This window comes from Cervus elaphus, chromosome 15 (genome assembly GCF_910594005.1).
Source record: "Cervus elaphus chromosome 15, mCerEla1.1, whole genome shotgun sequence".
NCBI lineage: Eukaryota > Metazoa > Chordata > Mammalia > Artiodactyla > Cervidae > Cervus > Cervus elaphus.
In genome coordinates this window covers 64368641-64382806 of record NC_057829.1, presented here as the reverse complement: position 1 = coordinate 64382806, position 14166 = coordinate 64368641, and the positions used below count along the sequence as shown (strand labels likewise).

The following is a 14166-nucleotide window of genomic DNA, read 5'->3' as shown; positions in this document are numbered from 1 at the left end:
AGCCTTGACGTACTCCTTTTCCTATTTGGAACCAGTCTGTTGTTCCATGTCCAGTTCTAACTGTTGTTTCCTGACCTGCACATAGGTTTCTCAAGAGGTGGGTCAGGTTATTCCCATCTCTTTCAGAATTTTCCACAGTTTATTGTGATCCACACAGTCAAAGGCTTTGGCATAGTCAATAAGGCAGAAATAGATGTTTTTCTGGAACTCTCTTGCTTTTTTGATGATCCAGTGGATGTTGTGGCCTACCTATGTCCATAAGGAACCTGAGCCAGTTTACATTAAGAAGCACAGATACAATAAAATATAACCTTTTAAAACTGTAATAAAAAGACATGGCAAAATAAGAGGAGGAAGGGGAGGAAAATAACTTAAAATGAACAAAGGCACTACAAATGAGAAAAAACCCTGAGGTTCCTGGCAACTAAAGCAAAGAAAACACAAATGGATTGAGTAGTTCTCATTGTAAGAAAGAGCACACCAGTTAATAAGAAGATGTAACTCTGGAAGAATTAGCTTCGTTGGATTTTGTATATAAGGGACATGGAATATCATAATGGATAAAGGCAATATTAAAAATTTGTGCTACTTTTGATTGTTTTTTATATCTGCCTTTCTTAAAATCTGTATAATATCCTTATTCTATAAAGGCAATTTTTAGGAGTAGGTATATAAGTAAACTTCATGATATTCTAGAAACCTGACTTTAGTAAATAAAGTTCAGAAAGTTTTGTGAAATGAATGATGGGTGTGTTCCTAGAATATCCTCGTCATCAGTTGGCTTGGTCACCAAGCCCTCTTTCTTTTTTTTTTTTTCTTTTTTTTTCTAAGCCCTCTTTCTTATAGGGCTGTAATGTATTTTAATTAATGTAGACTTTGGCACAGATATGCTACCATCCACTATCTTCTAGAGATGTTCAGACAGTAGCAGAAGCTTTTTTAGCTCCATTTTCCTCAGAAATAATGCAATCTTTTTGAAAATGTCTTGATTTCCATATAAGTAAGGACTGTTACAATAAAATAAAATCCAGTGAAAACAGGCTTACACCTGAATGGGACTTTTTGTCCAGGTAAAGATCCAAAGGAGGGCAAGGTTCAGGGTTGATCAATCCAGTTGCTTCGTGACTTAATGACATCATCACTTATTTCTGTTATTCAGTTTGTCAGCTGCATGATCAGTTTAATCCTAAGTCTGGATCATCTGGGGCCTTCTTATTCATATCTAGCAAGAGAGAGGAAATTCCCAAAGGTTCCAGAAATCTCTCTTCATGAGTCTTTGATCTGAAATGTATTAGATGCTCATCTCTGAACTAACAATGGTACCAAGGGAGAGGTATTTGTGGATCAGCTTAGCCCTGAGCCTCCTGTCCAAGTCCTAGATCCAGGGGTGGATTCAGCATCTGGAGACATAGGTGAGATGATCAGGAGAGGTGTGATACCTCAAATAAAATCATGGTATGAACCAAGAGAGGATCTTAGGGGAGCAGTCACAAAGCCCAGTAGAGCATCCAGCACCTGGAAATTTCAACTCATGACTTTAAAACAAAAAGGTGAGAAGATTTTTTTAAATGAATTGTTTCTATTCTATTACTATTATTATTATAGCATTAATTTAATCTATTATACTTTTCATTAAAAGTTCACTTTTCCTTTAAATTTTTACATGCTTAACATTTTAAAAATATTTAAATATAGTGATAGCAGGGAAACAATTTTTCATTCTGCTTTTATTAGCATTTCAATGGCTGTATCATACTCCATTAAGTGTCTCAGTGATATAATTTACTTAACTACTGCCTCTCTGTAGGACATGTAGGTTGTTTGTAATTTTTTGATATTGTGAATAACCCAGGTTAACAATTTTACGTGATTTTTTTCCCCTTCTTTGAGATTCATCTATGTCAGAATGTGATTCTTGATACAGATTTATATACATTTTCCATTTATACCAGAATGAAGAAATTTGAGGTTTCTTTTAAGGTGTTCCTATCTTGAGTTCACCAATTGCTTTTATAATTTGCCTCCTGAGTCAAATGTCAAACTCTTCAAATAGTTTTCTTCTAAGGACACCTTATAAACCTGCACCATCCTAATCATATGTGTTGACTTTTGGAAGGAGAGCCAGGACCCGTTATCAGAAAGATGTTGAGTAGTAGAGTGATATATTAGTATAATGTAGAGCAATGGCTAAATTCACGGTCCTTGGAGTAAGTCAGACTTGAGTTTGAATCCAAATTCTACTTGCTTGCTGTCTGATCTTTGGACAAGTTATTTAATAACATTTGGATTTCTGTTGTCTGCATAAAATATAGATAGTTCCTACTTTATGAGGGTTTTTTTTTTTTTTTCAGGATTATGGGAGAAAATGTATGCAAAGCCTGGTGAATAATGAGTCAGTAATGGCAATTATTGTTATTATTCAGCAACTGGGAATTTGATCTGAAGCCAAAGTTACCAGATATGATATAGTGTGTAGGAGAACTTAGTATCTAAGAGAAAAAAAAAATCAGGTTCTCTGTACTGGATGGCCACCTGGTCTCTGAATCCCTTTCATAGCATTCTCATGCAGTCATTGTCCAGTATCTGAAAATTTCCTGGAATGAGGCCCTCACTACACCAGAAAGGTGGTTTAGCACTGACATTTGACATACTGACATAAATTCAAATTCCTCCCCGTTGCTTGTCTTTCTCTGCCCTAGTGTTATCTTTTTTTTTTAAGTGTTAGAAATTTTGTTAAAGTTAACATTCCACAAGGTCATACTCATACAAATCAAACCGCAAAAAATTCCAGGCATGCAAACTATCATCTGTTAATGTGCCATCTTTTTCTACAAATGTCAAAAATATTCTTAATGATACAAAAAGTTTCTAGAAAGTCAAATTCACTGTCCATTTATGCTATTAAGAAACCTATATCTTCATTCATTTCATGAAATTCATGTGAAAAGAACCCTGTCTTGGTTGCATATTATCACAGCACTCTTGTATTAATTCATTTTTCTCAATTCCCCATAGTGGACTGCCATCTTGATTTCTCAGTGATAGGGTCTATTTGAGACTCTTCAAGCTGATTGGATGTAAATGCTTCCACCAACATCTATTTCACTTCGCTGTAGAGGCCCCTTAGGTAATTCAGCTTCAGGATTCCTATTCTTGCTATACAAAATACAGAGTATCAAAGATTTATCCTCAAGGATAAAATTCCATGGTCTCAATCTTCAAAATGGCATACCTCAAATAAAACAGTGTATTTGTTCAGAATCGTCAACCAAATTTAACTTTAATCTTGTAAGTTACCAGGACAGACGGGGGCTCTCCTCGCGCGGTCGCCGCCGCCCCTCTCCCCACAGGGCCGGTCCTGGCAGCGAGGCGGCCCCCCGCCCGCCGCGGGGTCTGCAGCGGGGCCCCGCGCCCCCAGCCCCGCCCCTAGTGTTATCTTTTGAAACATATGAAGCCATTCCACTCCTTCACTGGATCTTAAAGGAAGGAACTGGAAAGGCCAACGGCTGCCCATTGCAGAAACCCCCTCAATGTGATCCTCAGCACGTGGTCCTTTGCTGACACTGCCAGGGGTGAAATGCATGTTTGTGAAGTGGCCTATTTCTTAACAGGAAGCACACATGGTTTGGAAGTTCTGCCATTAATGGAACTTAAGTTTTCCCTTCTATAACTTCTACTTCTTGGATATAGGGCCATCCTTGATTCCTGGCTCCCTTATGTTATTTACCCTGGGCAAGTGACTCCAGCCCTCTGAGAGTAGAAAATAGGGGAAATAATAGCACCTAATACATTGGGTTGTTGTAGGATTAAATGAAATAGTCATGTCAAGCATTTAACATAGAGCATATAATAGGTGTTCTGAGTATCAGTGGGCATTTGACTAGGTGAAACCATTTTTCTCAGAATACATAGTCTTTACTGTCTTGGATAATAATCAGAGATGTTATGCCTCCTCCATAAAGGGTTGAGAACCAGTTCAGAGCAATACTAATTCTGAGGGGTAATTTAGAACTGAAGAGAAAAAGATATAGTTGTGAATACCACCTAGTGGCCTTCTAGAGGTATAACATTTTAATCAGCAATGTCCGGTGGCGCAGTGGTAAAGGAATCCGACTGCCAATGCAGGAGATGCCAGAGATGCGAGTTCAATCCCTGGATCAGAAGAGCCTTTAGGAGAAGGAAATGGCAACCCACTCCAGTATTCTTGCCAGGAAAATTCCATGGACAAAGGAGCCTGGCGGGCTACAGTCCAGGGGGGTCGCAGAGTTGGATATGACTGAGCACAGCACAGCAGCGGTATTTAGGAAAAGTTCAGCTCACTGACCATCAGTTCTAACTGTGGTAGGCTCTCAGCAGACAGAAGAGTTTGATTTCCAACCCATTTTCCAGATTCAGATGAGTTGAGTCTGAGTCCTCCAGATACTAAGGAAGGGTAACCACAGATTTTATTTAGAGAGAAATCTAGTCACCTCTTGGAACTAGTAGAGTGGAATGGGGAAATGTGAAATAATAATGCTTTCTTTTTGCTGATTTCTCCCTGGAAATGAATGGTGTTGCTTGTGCCTAATCTGAGACCACTCATTGGCCTCTCTTTCCTCCCAAATTGTGAGTGAACTTCAGTTCCATCCCAGGGCATTCCCTTTCCAGATGGGGCACTGGAAGAAAATAGGTTCCAAGATTTGAAAATGAAAATTCTTAAAGGAAGTTGCTCACAAGAGGCTGACAAATCCTACTTCAATTTTTAAAAACTTTAATTTACAGATGTACAGAAAAGTTACAAGAATAATAGAAGAGTTCTTATATGTATTTCACCCAAATGTCTCAAATGTGAATATTTTACTGTGGTTGCTTTTTCTTTATCCCTCTCTCTTCGTCCCCCTTCTACACACACACACACACACACACACACACACACACACACACACACAACTATTTGAGAGTAAATTGTAGACATAATGCCCTGTTATTCCTAAAAATAAGGAAATGATCAAAGCCAGGAAACTATCAATGATCCAGTACTATTATCTAACGAACACCCCTTATTACAGTCTCACCAGTTATTCTACTAATAGCCTTTATAGAAAAAGGAAAAATTATGGCCCAGAATATAATCCTAACTAGATGTTCATATTGCATTTCATTTTCATGATTCTTTAGTCTCTCTTAATCTTTAAAAGAGTCCTTTAGTATTTTAGGACAATTTCTTTGCTTTTCATGACCTGTCTAAAAATATTGACATATTATAGAAATTTTACAGAATTATAGAAATATTAAAGAGTTTCATACTGATAAACATAAAAAATAAATTAGCGAGGAAGTAAGGAAAGCTCTTCCTGAAGAGAATGCCAATAAACACAGAAGGAATGATAGAATGAGCAAATCACAGCTTGACAACCAGAATAATAATAATTAGGCAAAAGTCATCAATGGTGAAAAATTGATGAATAAAGGATATTTGCATAGTTTCAAAGTATTTTCCCACAAAATGTGTTCATTGCAAAGAGAAAAATAATATTTGTATATTGAAGAAAGCTGGAAGATACCATCTTAACAAGGGATCAAAGCTAGTATCACCAGTAATATGCAGTTAGACAATTTGTGCCTCCTGATATCAAGCACTGAAAAGGACAGTCTCACTCTGTTATTCCTCACCAAAAATGCAAAACCTGAATTTAAACACAAGGAAACACCAGACAAATCTCATTTGAGGGGCAATCTATAAAGTAACTAGCTTATACTCTTCAATTCTGCCCTTTAACCAGAAAACTTGTAACTTCCCTTGACAGCCCTACTTTGGTCTAGATGTGTGTGTCAATGGTCAAGGGGGATCTGGTTCTTCAGAACAAAGGCCAGGTTTTATTTTGATCTTGGAATGCTCTGAGTCCCTCTCTCAGAACAGCTATGCCCAGCAGGCTGCACTGGGGCCAAAGGTGCCATGCCTACCTCCTACTCCCATAGCTGCAGTCACTGACTCCAAGGTCCAGGACGCCCATCTCCATGGCAAGGCATTTGGGCATGGCTTTGGCAGACTCGAAGAGTTGACTTGTTGGAAAAGACCCTGATGCTGGGAGGGATTGGGGGCAGGAGCAGAAGGGGACAACAGAGGATGAGATGGCTGGATGGCATCACCGACTCGATGGGCATGCGTTTGACTGAACTCCGGGAGTTTCTGATAGACAGGGAGGCCTGGCGTGCTGTGATTCATGGGGTTGCAAAGAGTCGGACACGACTGAGTGACTGAAATGAACTGAACCGAACTGAACTTGGCATACTTGAGTTTGGAGGCATTTTTCCAAGGGCATTAATATACGACAAATAAAGGGAAGCACTACCTGATGTAGAAGGTAGAAATTTTTTGGCTCTGGGGAGTAAAAGCTAGGAAGTTAAGCCGGCTCAGGAAGAGAAAAGTGACTATTTAGAATGACAATGTCAAGAGACAGTTACAGTGGAGTTAAGTCTTTCTGAGGTGAGTTGGGAAGAGAGGAGGAGAGCTATAACTACAACTTTCCCCTAATTCCCTGGTTTCCCCAATGCCACTGTCAGCCCTTTAGCCAACTCTAGGGGGTAGATCCCATCCAGGTAGCATCTTTGACCTCAGGCAGTGGCTATCCTCTCTCTTCCGGATAATGGAGAAGGAAACAGTGTTCAGGACACAGCCTCTTGGGTTGGTTTCTAGTGACCTACGGAATGACCAGCTCCAGCGCCTATTACTACACCAAAGTGATGTCTGAGCTCTTCTTACATTCCCCATCGGACACGGGAATCTCCTTCCAGGCCATCAGCAGCATGGAGGACTTCTGGGAGGTGAGTATGAGATCTCCTCTACCCCTGCCCTCTTCTTCACAGTGGCCTAAAGCCTGAGGCCATGGGTCAGGTTTCAGGGCTGTGAAATGGTAGATAAGGCCATATCCAGAGACCAGGGCATTCCAGTATCAGGCTGTCACGGGGTCAGGCATGAATGAATGGGTCAGACTAGACAGAGTTCAGGTAATGAGAGGTTAGAGATCGGGATGATCATCAGAGAGTCAAGTCAGTGCTTAAACTAGTATTGAGAGTCAGAGGTAAAGCAGAACTTCAAAATGTATTTTAAGTCAAGAGTAAGGCCATCAGGCTAAGATTTCACGGGGAAGAGTTCACGGGGAAGCTGAAGAGCCCAACAGAAGCAGACTGGAGACAAGCTGGAGGGGGTCAGTGAGTATGGGAAAAGGGAATTCTAAGGGTAAGAGTCAGGAGAGTCTGGGTCAGGTTCAACCCAGTTTGTGATCTAGTTTGCCCAGGGCCCACTGCTGGACAGCTTGTATTGGACCAAATGGTACAACAACCAGAGCCTTGGCCGTGGCCCCCACTCCTTCATCTACTATGAGAACCTGCTGCTGGGGGTTCCGAGGCTGCGGCAGCTGCGGGTCCGCAATGACTCCTGCGTGGTGCATGAGGACTTCCGCGAGGACATTCTGAGCTGCTACGATGTCTACTCCCCAGACAAGGAAGAGCAACTCCCCTTTGGGCCCCTCAATGGCACAGCGTGAGTGAGTCCCCCAACCAGTGTCACACGGCTTGCCCCTCTGAACCTGATGCCCATCCCAGGTTTGGGAACCATTTCCGTTCAGACTTAAAGAGCCTTGGGGGTACTTGGTGGGGAGGTGAGAGGCATCGCTCTGAGTCCCATCTGTGACTGTTTGGAGACCCTGGTCTGGGTCATTGAGGAACAGAGAAGGTATGTTAGCAGACAGAGCCATAGCCTCCAGAGTTGTCTTCACACACAGGTCCCTGTCACAGCTGCCCTACTCTGGAGGCAGTCCTGCCAGAGGAAGCATCCTTTCTTGCCCAGAAATCCTTCCTGGGTATGGAGAATGGATGAAACACTGATGCTCCAAACAAGTCATGGCTGGAAGAGTCTGACCCTTGGAGCTATTAGGGGAAGGCAGCAAGGGGCCAAGGATGGATGAGGAATTAGGGAAGAAAGGGGAAAAGGGTTGATAGGACAGGAAAGAAGGGGAAGGAAATAAGGGTCCAGGGAGGAAAGTTTGTGGACAGAACAGAGAATCATGGGACTAAGTAGCCAGGTGCACAACCACAAGAGAAGAAAGGGCCTTTTCTGGGCTTTCCTCATGGGGACTACTCAGACTGGAGTCAAAAGTGGACTTGGGTTTGTTATCTGTAGACTTGGGTGATATTGTAAAATATCAGGAGATTTACATTTGAATTTCACTTCAGCCACTAACTAGCTGGATTATCTCAGACATCTGAGTCTTAGTTTCATCCTCTGTAAAATGTGGATAATATTTTTCCTTCCTTCTCAAATAGTTATGTTAAACAAGATAATACATGTAAAGTGTATCTGTGATATGTATAGGTAATATATATGAAACTGTAAAGCCCAGACAGTTATAAAATGCTGCCATTGCCTTGGGAGACCAGCTTCTGGTACTGGCTCAGACTTCTCCACTCAGATGGCTTCTTCTGTGACAGATGGACCTACCACTCGCAGGATGAGCTGGGGGGCTCCTCTCACTGGGGCCAGCTCACAAGCTACAGTGGAGGTGGCTACTACCTGGACTTTCCAGGATCTCGACAGGCCTGTGCAGAGGCACTCAGGGACCTTCAGGAGGGCCTGTGGCTGGACAGGGGCACTCGGGTGGTCTTCATCGACTTCTCAGTCTACAATGCTAACATCAATCTTTTCTGTGTTCTGAGGTGGGTCCCCTTCCCTCTGTCATCCCCCTGCCTTCCCTCTGTCATCCATGGTTCCTGGTTCACTTCGCCTCTGCTGGAGATCCTTCCTTAAATGTGTTCCCTATGGTGGGGGAGGGGAGAGGACGGGAGGAACTGTCCCAGCGCAAGGCCCCACCAGACACCCCACTTCTCCCACAGGCTGGTGGTGGAGTTTCCAGCTACAGGAGGTGCCATCCCATCCTGGCAAATCCGCACGGTTAAGCTGATCCGCTATGTCAGCAGCTGGGACTTCTTTATCGTTGGCTGTGAGATCACCTTCTGCATCTTCATCTTCTACTACATAGTGGAGGAGATCCTAGAGCTCCGCATCCACGGGCTTTGTTATCTCAGCAGCATCTGGAACATTCTGGACCTGGTGGTCATCTTGGTGAGGGACAGATGTCTTAGACTTGGGACACCTGGGGTGGTGCAGGGAGGTCGACCCTGAGAGGGGCTCCCAGTTCTTCCTTCTGGCGTCCCAAGTCCTTGAGACTTCTGGTCAAATCGCTGTGTAACAGTTCCCTAAGCCAGAGGCTGATGTGCCCCAGGCTCGGCCCTAGAAGAATCCTATCTCCATGTTTCCCTCTGGCCTGTGATCCAGGCCCTGCTTCTTTTTTGTACCTGACATTATGTTCCTCTTCTGTCTCTCCCCCTCATGACCTGTCCCCTTGAAACTCCTGCCTTTTCTCTTCTATTAAAATTTTCTGCCTCTTCATCTTCCTCTCCTTCCCATTAACAGAACACATGCATTTCTGACCAAGGCTGGAAAGAGGTAGGGGAAATAAAATTGCTTGGCTCCATCTCTCCATGGTCCTTTACAACCTACATATTTACCACTGGTCTCACAGCCTTCTCTGGGACTTTAAGATGTCTCCCAATCATCCTATCCAGTTCCATCTGAACCTAAGATAGTCAACCACTCAGCAGGGAAAGAGGTGTTTCTTCCCCCCACCTGTCTTATCCACTCCAGGTCTCCCCTGGGACTTCATGGTTGAACTTCCCTTGAGATTCTCTTGACTCTCTGACACCCCTCAACCCCCGTTGTGACAGCTCTCCATTATGGCTGTGGGCTTCCACATATTCCGAACCCTCGAGGTGAATCGGCTGATGGAGAAGCTTCTACAGCAGCCAAACATGTATGCTGACTTCGAGTTCCTCGCCTTCTGGCAGACACAGTACAACAACATGAACGCCGTCAACCTCTTCTTTGCCTGGATCAAGGTACCCTGGGGCCCCGCACCCTCAGCAGCACCTCATTCTCCCTTCCCTAGGACTTGTCTCATTTTCCTTGTCTGGTTTTGGCAACTCCTGTGGCCTCCCTAGGCTCCCAGAGTGGACTGTTTCAGGCTTTTATCTTTCTTCCCTAAGTACTTGGTTCAACATGGCCCTTTCAGATATTCAAGTACATCAGCTTCAACAAGACCATGACCCAGCTCTCCTCCACGCTGGCCCGCTGTGCCAAGGACATCCTGGGCTTTGCGGTCATGTTCTTCATTGTGTTTTTCGCCTACGCCCAGCTGGGCTACCTGCTTTTCGGGACCCAAGTGGAAAACTTTAGCACTTTCGTCAAGTGCATGTGCGTGTCCCTCCTCCTTCACTCCTCCCTGGCCCCTCACCCTCTGGCTCTAGGGGTGTGTGTATCCTTGGGGAATTTGGGGGGATGTGGATGTGGGTGGCTCTGTGCTTAAGGCATCTGGATGAGGCCCCAGAAGCCCTAGTGTGTGTGCTCAGCATCTCTGACCCTGTTCTGTCCGCATCAGATTGGGTCAGGGCTCTGAGTTCACTGAAGAGCAGTAGGGAGGGAAGTGAGATGGTGTCAAGGTCACGGTTGGGCTCAGGGTGAAGCCCAGGCCATGGTATCTCAGCTTCACTCAGTTCCGGATCATCCTTGGGGACTTTGACTACAATGCTATTGACAACGCCAACCGCATCCTGGGACCTGTTTACTTTGTCACCTACGTCTTCTTCGTCTTCTTCGTGCTCCTGGTGAGGGTCCCACTGAGGGATGGGGATTTGGGAACCTGAGGAGTGGACATGTGAATGGCCTGCAGGGTGGGGCTTTGCGCCCCCCTCCACCCATGTTCTACACTAATAATTATGGTGGGTTTCTCAAACCAAGGATGGAGAGGTGGGGGGTGAGGAGAACCTCTGCATTTTCTGAAAGTTGGCCAGTGTGTGGTCAGCACAGTTAGGCAGTTTGCAGAGTATAAAGGAATCTGCAGGCTTCCTCCCTAAAATCAAACCCCTGTCCTCCAAGGATGGAAAGAGAAGAAAGTCTACCTCATGAGGAGAAGGGCCTGCCCTTGAAAGCCTTTCTGCCTATTTTCTAAGAATGCCCCCCTTTCCCCTGGGGCTCTCTGGCTCTTTCTACTACCATTGTTTTGTATTTGCTCTCTCTCCCTGCCAGCCACGAAAGATCTGTGTTTGATTTTTGTTAGAAAAGCCAGCAGGAGTCTGATCGTGTTCTGTGATATTCTGGACCTTGTTGAACAACCCTTAGCACTAGTGTAATACCATGATTCCCTAACCACTGTATATTATTTGATCGGTGGACAGGGATACAGATATGGATTTGGGGATAGACGGTAAAGAGCACAATTTTACTCTCACCTTGGAAAGTTTCTGGCTTCAGTGACAGGCAGACCCTTCCATGAAGGGGGCCTGTGGCATATGCTGGGGTATCTTAGTGGCCAGATTACTGCAGCAGTGAAGGAGGACATCAGGTTGATGAGGGGGCATGACCCCTACCCCCACCCCCATAATAGAATTGTGCTGAAAGGCTGGGCTCTGGGGACCCTGAGATGTGGGGATTACTGGGCTGCAGAGATGGGGCTGGAAGTATCGGCCTTTTTAGAACACATGTTGGGCCATTCATAGGGTCAATGGACTTGATGCTGTCAGTAGATCTGGAAGTGAGGACGCTGGTCCCTGCTTTCTCCTCCAGAACATGTTCCTGGCCATCATCAATGACACATACTCAGAGGTCAAGGAGGAGCTGGCTGGACAAAAGGATGAGCTACAGCTTTCAGACCTCCTGAGACAGGTGACTACTCAGTCTCCCTGAGCCGTACATGTGCATCAGGGCCCAGGTCAAGGCTCTGTGTCCTGGTCTGCACCTGATGGGTTAGGGGCCTGTGCTCTCGTGTGCCTTCAGCTTATCCCTGGGATCCTGTCATCCTGTGAGTGCAGGTGGGGACAAGAGATGAGGAGGAGGTTGCAGGAGGGAACCAGGCCTGTTTCCTGTCCCTGTCCAGGGCTACAACAAGACCCTACAGAGGCTGCGTCTGAGGAAGGAGCAGGTTTCAGATGTGCAGAAGGTCCTGCAGGCTGGGAAGCAGGAGATCCAGTTCGAGGACTTCACCAACAGCTTGAAGGAGTGAGCAAGCGGAAATCCAACCTTCTCTGACATTGGTCTATAAGTCCTTGACCCTCAAGCATATGCCCTTTGTCTATAACCCTCCGATCTTGGCCTGTGGGCTTCTGACCTTGTTTTAAAGGCCTTTGACCCTGGCTTATAGATCTCTTATCCTGACCTACAGAACTGTGCCCTTGGTTTAAAGGAGTCTGATCGTGTTCTGTGATATTCTGGACCTTGTTGAACAACCCTTAGCACTAGTGTAATACCATGATTCCCTAACCACTGTATACATCCCTCACTCCCACAAAACTCTGAGCTTAATTCTATGCTTCCTCACAAACACGGGATCATTTCCTTAGCCATCCTCTCCCTGCTTCTCAGTTAAACATATGAATAAACATTGAACAGATATATTGTGAGTACCAGCTGTGGGCCAGGCATACAATCAAATGAGATAATATTTGTCTTCCAAGAATTCACAGACATGTAAGCACATAAACAGCAATCACAGAACAGTGATTCTGTTCCACAACAGAAACAACTAAAAGAGAGGGAGCATGGAGATATAAAAGCACATACAAAGGCAAAGAGGTCTGAAATTGAGCCACATACACAGGAGTAATAAGTAACTGAGCATTGTAAGGCATTAAATGAAAGGTTGGGCAAAGCAGATGAGGCAGAGAAATGGGCTAAGGCCACACTGGGAAAAACCTTGAACACCACTTCTCTATCCAAAGAATAGGGTGCCCAGGAGGGGTTTTAAGCAGGGAAGGGTTATAGTTAGTCTTGTACTCTTTTTTTTGGGTGGGGGTAGGGGAGGAGCATGCAATACAGCTTTTGGGATTTTAGTTCCCTAACCAGGGATCAAACCTGGGCCCTTGGCAGTGAAAATGCAGAGTCCTTACCACTGGACCGCCAGGGAATTCCCTAGTCTTGTACTTTAGAAATCTTAATTACTCTAGTTGCAGTATGAAGGATGGATTTCAGGGGCAGGGAATGAAGGGAAGGCCACAGGGCAGGGAGTAGGGAGCAGGTAGAGGGTGGGTTATTTGGAGGCAAAGAGATTTTGCAGTAATTCTTTTAGGAGATCCTGAGGGCCTGAACCTAGTCAGCAGGAGTCAGGGAAGGAAGAAATAGATTCAAGGGATTGGGTGAGGGGTATCAAATCACTAGACCTTGACATCCTGGCTTTCTCATGTGGCCCCCTTTGTCCCTAGAGAGCAAGACTCTTGCCAGAGTCTAGCTAAAAAAGAGTGAGGAGTCCATAATGGAGAGCTCACAGCCATGGCAGGTCAGAGGTCATTTCATCCCATCCCCTGTTATCTTCAGGCTGGAGCACACAGAGCATGAGAAGACCAAGCTCACGGCTGCCTTCACCAGGTTTGACCAAGATGGGAATGGCATCCTAGATGAGAAGGAGCAGAAAGAGATGCGGCAGAACCTGAAGGGGGAGAGGGTGAGCCCAGATGGCTGGTGGAGAGGCTACAAGGAAACTGCTCATTCTCCTCTTCCTGCAGCACACCCAGAACACAAACCAACTTGGATGGGTGGGAAAGAGCTCTCTAGAATAGTGGTTCTCAAACTGCTGTGTGGTAGAACCCCTTGGAGAGCTTTAAAAACATCCTCATGCTCAGGCCACACACTCCAGACCAGAATCTCTGGGGGAGTCAGTGGGGGTCAGCCATCATTTGTTTTCAGTGTGGTTCTGCCAGAATTGGACACTGGCTGATTTTTTAAATTTAATTAATTTATTTATTCATGGCTGTACTGGATCTTTGTTGAGGGCTTTCTCTAGTTGCAGTGTGCAGGCTTCTCACTGCGGTGGCCTCTCTTATTGTAGAGCATGGGCTCCAGGACACGTGCGCTTCAGTAGCTGGTGGCATGTGGGCTCAGTAGTTGCAGCTCCCGGGCTCTAGAGCACAAGCTCAGGAGTTGTGGTGCATGGGTTTAGTTGGTCCATGGCATAGTGGGATCTTCCCCTATCAGGGACTGGATCCATGTCTCCTGCATTGGCAGGTGGATTCTTTACCACTGAACCACCAGGGAAGCCTCATCAGTTTTAAAGCTCCCCAGGTGACTCCAGTGCATAGCCAAGG

The 14166-nt window shown here is 45.1% G+C and overlaps 1 protein-coding gene across 2 annotated transcripts in view; it reads left to right on the top strand.

Annotated features, from left to right (window-relative positions):
- Window positions 1-14166, top strand: part of PKD2L1 (polycystin 2 like 1, transient receptor potential cation channel) — a 54740-nt gene that overhangs the window by 38936 nt on the left and 1638 nt on the right. For both annotated transcript variants that reach the window (XM_043926029.1, XM_043926030.1), the window contains 10 exons: window positions 6677-6804; window positions 7269-7522; window positions 8470-8694; window positions 8872-9100; window positions 9763-9933; window positions 10107-10288; window positions 10578-10698; window positions 11657-11755; window positions 11967-12088; window positions 13400-13526. In XM_043926029.1, the coding sequence (XP_043781964.1) occupies window positions 6677-6804; window positions 7269-7522; window positions 8470-8694; window positions 8872-9100; window positions 9763-9933; window positions 10107-10288; window positions 10578-10698; window positions 11657-11755; window positions 11967-12088; window positions 13400-13526 (1658 nt within the window). The remainder of the gene's footprint in view (window positions 1-6676; window positions 6805-7268; window positions 7523-8469; window positions 8695-8871; window positions 9101-9762; window positions 9934-10106; window positions 10289-10577; window positions 10699-11656; window positions 11756-11966; window positions 12089-13399; window positions 13527-14166) is intronic.